This window comes from Lissotriton vulgaris, chromosome 1_1 (genome assembly GCF_964263255.1).
Source record: "Lissotriton vulgaris chromosome 1_1, aLisVul1.2, whole genome shotgun sequence".
NCBI classification, from domain to species: domain Eukaryota; kingdom Metazoa; phylum Chordata; class Amphibia; order Caudata; family Salamandridae; genus Lissotriton; species Lissotriton vulgaris.
Genome location: NC_141685.1, coordinates 113,452,751 through 113,462,789, shown reverse-complemented (window position 1 = coordinate 113,462,789; position 10,039 = coordinate 113,452,751). Strand labels below are relative to the sequence as shown.

The following is a 10,039-nucleotide window of genomic DNA, read 5'->3' as shown; positions in this document are numbered from 1 at the left end:
GAAGGTAGCCAAATCAGAGAGATGAGATCAGGAAGAGTCAGACAGTCCCCAACTCAGAAAACCAAGAGTGATAAGTAGAACAAAAAAAAAACAAGGCGTAAAATCGGAAGGCTCTGCGTCACCAAGCAAAACAGTCCTCTAATATCACTTATACTAACAATGTTTAGAAACATAGAGGAAGGTACCAAAGGAAAGCTATCTCCGAGCGACAGACTGCTATTGCTTAAAGACCCCGGAGCAGCTACTCTACAACAGCAGAGATCCCTGGTCTTATGTCTCCTCTAGCACCCCTGTCACTTGCTCCGCTACGGAAAGGAAAAATAAAGGAACAAAACGAAGCGGGGCAAAATTCAAACCGTTCGATTAAACAATGGCTATTGCAAAAACCCAGCAAGAACAAGGATAAGTCCGGTCTGATTCCGGCAGATACGGTGGAGTTGATTAATTGTACTAGTACAAGTACGACATATAAAGAGGATATATGCCTGAACTTGGACATTCCTCAAATGGACAGGTAAAAAAATGAGGGCTTCTCACACAACATCAATAACGGAAGTCGAGAACAAATGAACCAATTGAACCTAACAACAGGATCGCTAAACTTCGGCCAAAGGGCATTAATCTACAGGGAACAATCCTTTTCCCCAACAACAACCTTTAAATCATCCCAAGGGGACCTTACATCTTCTACCCCGAAGCCAGCAACAAACAATGCAAGAACATCAAGACTTCAGATAGTTGCTCAGGTCCACCAGGTGAACCAAGATGACCAACAAGGCACAGATCACGTCTGGCCGACGGAAAAAACGTCATCAAAACCTAAAGACATCATGCAAACATCGGGTTCTGAAACGCTTGCTCAAAAAGGCAGAAAGCACTCCATCAATCCTCAAAACAATACGGCTTTACAGGGAATTAAAACTACTCAAAGAAATATTAACAACAACCACTGTAGGGAGTTTGATGACAATAGCTATCAGTTAAATCAAGATCAAAAATTGAACCAAGAATTAAAACCGCAGTACCATCAAGGAGAGACAGCTATCAATCAAAGTACTTTCTTGGAGATATCTAAATCACTATTGAATACATTACAGACAACAATATCAGCGTTTAACATGCAAAGCGATAAAATGGATATTCAAATAGATCTTATGAATATGGATGTATGACGTTACAACGCATACATACATACATACATTTACAACGCCTACCTTTACAACGCGGTTTTTACATTGCAAACCTTTACAACGCATAGCGCTTAGAGGTGCTGGATAGTGAAAAGTTTAATTTTCTATTCCAACTCCAGTCCATGGGGAAACTAGGGAAGGTGTTGGATAGAAAATTAAACTTATTCCCTATCCTAGAGCGCCCCCCAGCGCAATGCGTTGTAGTGGTTTGCATTGTAATGCTCGCGTTGTAATGGTAGTGCGTTGTAAAAGTTTCGTTGTAAAGGTTGTTCACCAGTCAAAATACTCTGCCCAGTGTGCATGTTGCCCAATAATTGACAAACTAAGCCTTTTGCCTACACTCCTTGAACAAATAATATCAATTAATAAATCTACTTTGGGAGGGAAAGAAAAAAAAAAAAAAGAAGAACCAACAAAAATTAAAATAGTAAAGACCCAAGTTCACTTAAGCCCCGAATCTCATAAAGAGGAGGAAACAGACAATCAGGAGAGAACAAGCAATAAAGATCAAAAACTATCACGCAAACAAAAGAAACGCAATAGGAAAGCATGTAACAAAACGTCCCTGCCAACAGATCAGTTGACAACAAAGACCTACCCAATGTTCAGCCTACCAAAGACGGGCAACATAACTTCAGTCTCCATCATTTCAACAGACGACCTGTCGGCCAGTACCACAAACCTAGAACTGGCAGTAAGTATAATCAAGTGGAAAGAAAAGGAGATAACAAACATGGGCCAAAGAAAAAGGCCACCCGAGAAGGGAATTTAACCAGAAATCAACAAACAAGGAAGCTCAAGGTCTTCAAAGACCCACAGAACAAAAGCGGGCAATGCACTGATATCATCAAAGAAGACAGGAGAATCCAAGAGCAACTAGGTCCTATGACCAGCAGTTTAACACCTCACAATTGCTTCAAGGTAAAAGGGCAGGGAAATAATGTTGCAAATAATCAAGGTCAACCCAAAACAAAAATGGACCTTTGTACCAAGGAACACTGTGAAGAAGGATGGAAAGAATGAACAAAGGTAAATGATAAACATGAAATTATAACCACGGGGTTCCAAGAGTGCGGTGACTGCACGACAGAAGGCCTGAAAAGGACATCCCCAGAGGTCCAAGTGTTTGGCCCTGGAGAAACCTATACAATGGCGGAAAAGCGAAGGAATTCCCAACTGATACAGGAAGGAGGGTTAGCACGAAGGAAAATGGAACAGGAAGCAGAAACTGCCCATAGTTCGGGACGCTGGGCGGACGATCTCCAGGTCTTACGTCCCGCGGTGGGAGACAAGATCCAACATGTAAATATAAAAATTTAAATAAAAGACGACAAAAAGCAAATCATAGTGGAAAATAAGTCTGTCGAACCAATGCTTCAGTCAGGTCATTGTAACGATCCAACCAAACGGCAATTATTGCTAATCCCGGAATATGACTCAAAAGGGCATCATGATATATTGAACAGGGGAATATATTGAAACTAACAGCAAATATCCCAGTGTTAAAATATTTGACCTCAGCGAATTTACTGGCAGTAGAATTTATAGGAATGGATCACCTAAAAAATAAGGAGCAAACATTGACAACTTGGCTGACCGAAGAAGACGCCCAGCATATGTTATGTTATGTTATGTTATTTTTATTTGTACCGCGTACAGCTGCCCCAGCAAAGGGGCGTCCTGGCGCTTTGAGGAGGTAAACACAACACAGCATTAATAGCGGGCAGCAAAAAGAGAAAAGACCCAAGATGAGCTAAACAAATAAAAAGGTCTTGATATGCATGAGTCATGAATGCTAAGGCTCAATTTGAAGCATGGGGAATTAAACTGTTAAAGCCTGCAACACCACGCTATCCTGGCCCTTTAAATAACATTTTTAATCCCTGCAATGGTAACAGTCAAAAGCGTAAAGACATCACGCTGAATAATAAAACATTCCTTAAAGGCGCAATTGGTAGCAGCCTTTTGACAACATTGAAAAGGGAGCTGCAGAACGACCAAGTACACGGATTGGATGTGGCCAAGGACAATTGGGGCTGGCTGCCAGGAGCGCAAAATTCGACCTCATGCCATTGACCTACGAAAAAGAAACTAGCAACCCAAGATTTGAACAACATACAAATGCTCTCATGGAACATCGCAGGGGCAATAAAATGGCTGGAGAACGGGTCCCATCCAGAAAAATGGGTAAACTATGACATAATAGCTCTACAGGAGACTTGGGCACTAGAAGTTCTCCCTTTGACAAACTACATCCATTACACAGTTCCAGCCAGCAAAACCAAAACCTTTGGTTGCCCAAAAGGGGGACTGGCAGTCTACATATCCACAGAGCTAAAAATTGAAAGCGTACAGATGGCCTCTGTAGGACCTAACATCCAACTGATCAAATTATCAACTGGGTCAGCCAGCAGAACAAAAACCGTCCTCCTCATAAACACATATGCGCATCCAACGGCCAGAAAAAAATTGGCCCATAACAAACAACTAATTGCAACCATCACAAAAATCAGGAGTACCTTTCCCTTATGGGACTTGATACTCACATGGGGACTTTAATTCAAACTTAATTCACACCCCGGATGAGGATGAATCGTTAACATCGGATAACATATTTTGGAACATCCCACATCAATATCTGCCAACGAGGCAAAAAACGGATCACGTAGGTCAGGGGTTGGTAAATGCCCTAGAGTTTCTAGGGCTAAGAGTAATAAATGGTAGAACTCAGGACGATTTCCCCCCTAATCATACTTACCATGGGGGAAAGACACGATCAAGATTGGACTACACAGCCATCTCAGTATCGCTGATGCCATTCCTTTCCCACTTCTCAATAGAGTTCACAACCAGGAGCGAGCATTCATATCAGCGGATCCATTTTAGGTTAAAACTCATTAAACATCAGGTAAACACAACAGTTGAAGGCTACATACACACGGTTGACTTAAACGACTTAAAACGACTAAAATGGTCAAATGACACAATTGAAATGCTGCAGTTAAAAATCAAAAAGAAGCTAACAGTAAGCATAGCTGGGGCCCAGAATAAAATTCAAGCATGGGAAAACCTCACGGAAGACTGAACTTCTTTAATGTCATCTGCACAAAAACAGACAAACAATCACGGCCATAAAAATGACTCGGGACGAACATTAACGGCAGGGCTGCGAGCCTTGAAATGTAAACTCAGAAAATCTATAAGTAGGCTAAAAAGAACAGTCCCTGACGCAGTGGCCTGGGACAGTGTAAGGCAGCTAATGAAACGCTATAAAAGAGAGCTCTGGGAAAATAAAAGAAAGAGCAATGATAAATTCTGGGCCAAACTTCTCTGTAGCTCCAAGAAATCCAACTCAAAACAGTTCTGGTTAATCATAAATAAACTGCATAGACCAGTGAACGCATTATCGTCCAACATACAAGAATCAGAGTGGGTGGAATTTTTATCCACAAGGTTTACTGAAACATCTACCCAAGATACATCTGTGGGAAACACTCACCACCTAGCTGCTGGAAAAGGCAAATTCGAAGAGGCCACTGAAACGATTAGCCATGAAGACGTGATAACTCCTCATAAAAAAGAGCTACTAGACGTTGATACCATTCCAACGGAGGAAAATGCCTCTCTGATAGCGGCAATAAGTTACTCACCACCTTCAAATGAAGGGGTTAGACGTATAATCAAGAAAGACAGAAATGACGGTGCGCCAGGCCCCAACGGAATTCCCCAATCAATCTTTAAACATGATATCTCGTTTTGGGGTAATTACCTTACTAATCTATATCAAGAAATAGAGCACCTAAACAACATACCAGTAAATTGGCAAGGTTCGATTCTGACCCCTATATTCAAAGGAGGAGAAAGAGCAAATCCAGCTCACTACAGGTTGATAGCTCTGCTGGATGTAGAGGCCAAATACTATGCCACCTTGGTGCTAGAAGAGCTCAAGGTATGGTCTGATAACCTTAACCTGATCCCGGCCAACCAGACAGGCTTCAAACAAGGTTTAGGGACGACGACGAATATTTTAGGTCTATCATTAATTGCAAACAAGTATAAGCAGAGGAAACTACATCTTTACCTCTGCTTTATAGACCTAAAAGCAGCTTTTGATAGCGCTGATCGCCACCTCCTGTGGAAAAAGCTGCGAGCTTGGGACATCCCTGAAAAGCTGTTAAAAGGCTTATTGCTATTTTATTCAAACACCTGGCTAAGGATCAAGATAGGTGATGGGTCCAGACTATCACGGAAGCTGACAACCACCAGGGGCCTCAAAGAAGGGTGTGTTCTGGCCCCTCACCTTTGTAATTTGTTTCTATACGACCTAGCTCAAAGGCTGGATTATATTAACTCCCATCCCTTGAAACTTGGTAGATTGAGACTTTCTCACCTTGCATACGCTGACGATGTGGTGCTAATGAGCCAAACAAAGATCGGTCTCCAAAGAAGTCTTAATGAAATGTCATTCTATACTTCAGAAAATAATCTTGAAATAAACATATCCAAGACTAAAACAATGGTGATTGGGGCCAAACAGAAATGTAAACAGACAATCTGGCTTAACGGTAACAAACTTGAGGAGGTAAATAAGTACCTAGGTCTCTATATTGATAATTCAAGAAACATCATGGAGCAAAAAAGGTACATGCCTCAGAGAACAAGCGCGCTCATATTTGCTTTGAGCTTACTGGCTAAAAATCTGAAGGGCCCTTCATATAAACCCCTGCTAGCTGTAATGAAGGCAAAAATCCTGCCAACACTAACATATGCTAGTGTTGCCTTCCATGGCGAAGATGGAGAGGTCTTAAATAAACTAATAGTTTCCATCTATAAAAAGGTATTCCAGATTCAAAGATCTGCCTCTCCAGCCCAGGTTTGCCTTGAATTCGGCCTAATAAATGAAGACATAGGCAGAATGTATGCGACAGTGAAAACTTGGTATCGCCTGAAGCAACATGTAGCTACATCAGAAATAAATGAAGCCCTGTGGTCAAAACCTCCCTTTTTAGTCAGTACCTATGCAAATCCCTTTTAACTACAGGTACAACGGAATTATGGAATAAAAATCTGCCGTACCAATCTTTCAAACAAGCTATAAACAAAGTTTCAAAAATCCATTCGTGAACATTGGATAAAAATATTTTTAGATCAAGGTCGCACGCTTGGATGGTGATAAACAACTATAAGTCCCTTGCACCGGCGGTATATCTGAGCAAAACATTTTCAATTAATGTAAAAAAACAACTTCTGGCATTACACTTTGGGTCACTACCATCCTTGGCTGACCGGCCTGCTTGGGTGAATACAGGCTCTAAATCATGTCGGCTGTGCAACTTTCACAAAGAAGATTTTATCCATGTAATTTGCATATGCAAGAATCTGTATAAAGAACGAGTTAGGATCCTAAAATCAAGCTTTAATGACAGAGGCATTAGATTCTGTAGAGCTGCAAAAACGGCATGCCTAAATCCCTCAGATCCACCATTGAACGGTAGACTGATTAAATTTCTCACAGCATTTAAAAAGCTGTGCTAAATACGGCAACGAGGAACAAAAAATGGACTACCACTCCTCACAGAACTTTTATTAACAATGATTTTTAGAAACATCATGAAGAGAAGAAGAGATTGTATGTTTAATTCTTTTTTAATGTATTTTACTATATTATTGGTCTTTATCGCATTTGTTATTAGCCTTAAATTGTTATGGATTTAATTAACTAAACAATAAACTTTTTTTCTATTTTTTTTTTCGATCCTGCACTTTTCTGAAGTGAAGTACTCAGCCTGGCTGTCACACAGCTGCAGCTCCGTGACCTTCATTATTGAGCCTGCATTCTTCTGAAGTGTGCTCGGCCTGGCTATCACACAGCTGCAGCTCTTAGACCTTCATAATTGATCCTGCACTCCTCTGAAGTGTGCTCGGCCTGGCTATAACACAGCTGGAGCTCTGCGACTGTCATTATTGATCCTCCACTCTTCTGAAGAGAGGCTGACGTCTTTGTAGCTTTGAAAGTTGACAAAAGATCTTCACACATTTACTGCAATGACATGGCTTTTCCCGTGTGTGTTCGCTGATCAGTACTTAATATGGAATATTCATAAAACCTACTTCAACATTCACTGCACTTGAATGATTCCGGTGCGTGTTTTCTGATGCCGTTTTGGACCTGATATATATATATATATATATATATCCATTGTCACATTCCTTGCACTTGAATGGTTTTTACAGTGTGTATTCGCTGATATTTTCTTAATGTTGATGATTCACTAAAATTACTTCTAGATTCATGGCAATGATATGGTTTTTCCCCTGCGTGTGTTCTCTGATGCTGTTTTAGTTGTGATAATCGACTAAACCTCTTCAAATATTATCTGCAATTATATGGTTTTTCTCCTGTGTGTGTTCTTTGATGGTGCTTTAGGTCTGATAATCGACTAAAGCTCTTCAGACATTCACTGCACTTGAATGTTTTTTCCTGTGTGTGTTTGCTGATGAATCCTTAATGTTGAAGATTCACTAAAACTACTTTCACATTCACTGCACTTGATTGATTTTTCCCCCGTGTGAGTTCTCTGGTGCCGTTTTAGTCTTGATAAATATATAAAGCTCTTCCCACATCCATTGCACTTGAATGGGTTTTCCCCAGTGTGTGTTCTCTGATGCTGTTTTAGGTCTGACAATCGAATAAACCTCTTCTCACATTCACTGCAATGGTATTGATTTTCCCCGGTGTGTGTTTTCTGATGCTGTTTTAGGTGTGATGATTGACAAAAGCTCTTCACACATTCACTGCACTTAAATGGTTTTTCCCCTGTGTGTCTTCGCTGATGAATCCTTAATGTTGAAGATCGACTAAAACTACTTTCACATTCACTGCACTTGAATGATTTTTCCCCTGTGTGTATTCGCTGATGAATCCTTAATGTTGCTGAATTACTAAAATTTCTTCCACATTCACTGCACTTAAATGGTTTTTCCCCTGTGTGTGTTCTCTGATGAATCCTTAATGTTGCTGAATTACTAAAACTTCTTCCACATTCACTGCACTTAAATGGTTTTTCCCCTGTGTGTGTTCGCAGATGTTTTCTTAATGTTGATGAATCACTAAAACTTCTTCCACATTCACTGCACTGGAATGGTTTTTCTCCAGTGTGTGTTCGCTGATGCTGTTTTAGGTGTGATATTTGATTAAACCTCTTCACACATTCAGTGCAATTATATGGTTTTTCTCCTGTGTGTGTTCTCAGGTGGTATTTTAGGTCTGATAATCGACTAAAGCTCTTCAAACATTCACTGCACTTGAATGGTGTTTCCCCTGTGTGTATTCGCTGATGAATCCTTAATGTTGAAGATTCACTAAAACTACTTTCACATTCACTGCACTGGAATGGTTTTCCCCCTGTGTGTGTTCTCTGATGCCGTTTTAGTCCTAATAAATATATAAAGCTCTGACCACATTCATTGCAATTGAATGGTTTTTCCCCTGTGTGTGTTCGCAGATGTCTCCTTAATGTTGATGAATCACTAAAACTTTTTCCACATTCACTGCACTGGAATGGTTTTTCCCCAGTGTGTGTTCGCTGATGCTGTTTTAGGTGTGATAATTGATTAAACCTCTTCACACATTCAGTACAATTATATGGTTTTTCTCCTGTGTGTGTTCTCAGATGGTATTTTAGGTCTGATAATCGACTAAAGCTCTTCAAACATTCACTGCACTTGAATGGTTTTTCCCCTGTGTGTATTTGCTGATGAATCCTTAATGTTGAAGATTCACTAAAACTACTTTCACATTCACTGCACTGGAATGGTTTTCCCCCTGTGTGTGTTCTCTGATGCCGTTTTAGTCCTGATAAATATATAAAGCTCTTCCCACATTCATTGCAATTGAATGGTTTGTTCCCTGTGTGTGTTCTCAGATGGTTCCTTAATGTTGATGAATCACTAAAACTACTTTCACATTCATTGCACTGGAATGGTTTTTCCCCAGTGTGTATTCGCTGATGCTGTTTTAGGTGTGATAATTGATTAAACCTCTTCACACATTCAGTGCAATTATATGGTTTTTCCCCTGCGTGTGTTTGCTGATGTGTCCGGAGTCCTGATACCTGGCTAAAGCTCTTCATACATTCAGTGCATTTGAATTGTGTTTTCCCTGGGTGTGTTTGCTGATAGGGTTTTAATATTGATGACAAACTAAAGCCCTCACTGCATGTGTCTGAGACTTCTCTCTTGGATAGTGTCTCTGGCTCTGGTATATACTTGTTTACATCCATTGACTGTACTTCCTGAAGGGCCAACATGACTGATAAAGCACTTGTGTTATTCTTGCATTCCCTGTATGAGTCGTATTTTGCACGTTTGTTTTCCGATTAAAGAATAAAGTGCAATGGTCACCAACTACTTTCCCATCTCATAACGTGTGTAAGGCTTCTTCGTGGGCGATTGTGTCTTCAGACTGGATAATGGTTCTGCACGCATGCGGTAAAGATCCAACGTCCTTCTGGTCGGTGCACACTGGGACAGTGCTCTGTATTTTAGACAGCAGAACCCCTATTTCTTTTAACCTTCACTTGTCTGACGCCACTCCGTTGCGCTTTTCAATGGTTGCTGTGGATTGGTCTGAAACAGTTTACAATGCACCTTTAGCACAGAATGGTGGCCTGGTATTATTTAAGGAAGCAGAGCACTGCTGTAACCACCTCATACTGACCTCATGATCAAAGCTGTTATTGGACATGTTTACACAAGAGGAGGTTTATCAGTGTTGTCTTAATTTTCTAGAGGTTATTTCTTCGTTTTGAGGCATGGAGGTGCACAGCTGAGAGTCATGGAATCACTGA

The 10,039-nt window shown here is 40.6% G+C and overlaps 1 protein-coding gene across 1 annotated transcript in view; it reads right to left on the bottom strand.

Annotated features, from left to right (window-relative positions):
* Window positions 1–7,397: 7,397 nt before the first annotated feature.
* LOC147737664 (uncharacterized) overlaps window positions 7,398–10,039 on the bottom strand; it is a 184,828-nt gene continuing 182,186 nt past the window's right edge. The window contains exon 2 of the mRNA XM_086939769.1: window positions 7,398–9,342. Within this exon, the coding sequence (XP_086795895.1) occupies window positions 7,649–9,342 (1,694 nt within the window). The 3' untranslated portion in view covers window positions 7,398–7,648. The remainder of the gene's footprint in view (window positions 9,343–10,039) is intronic.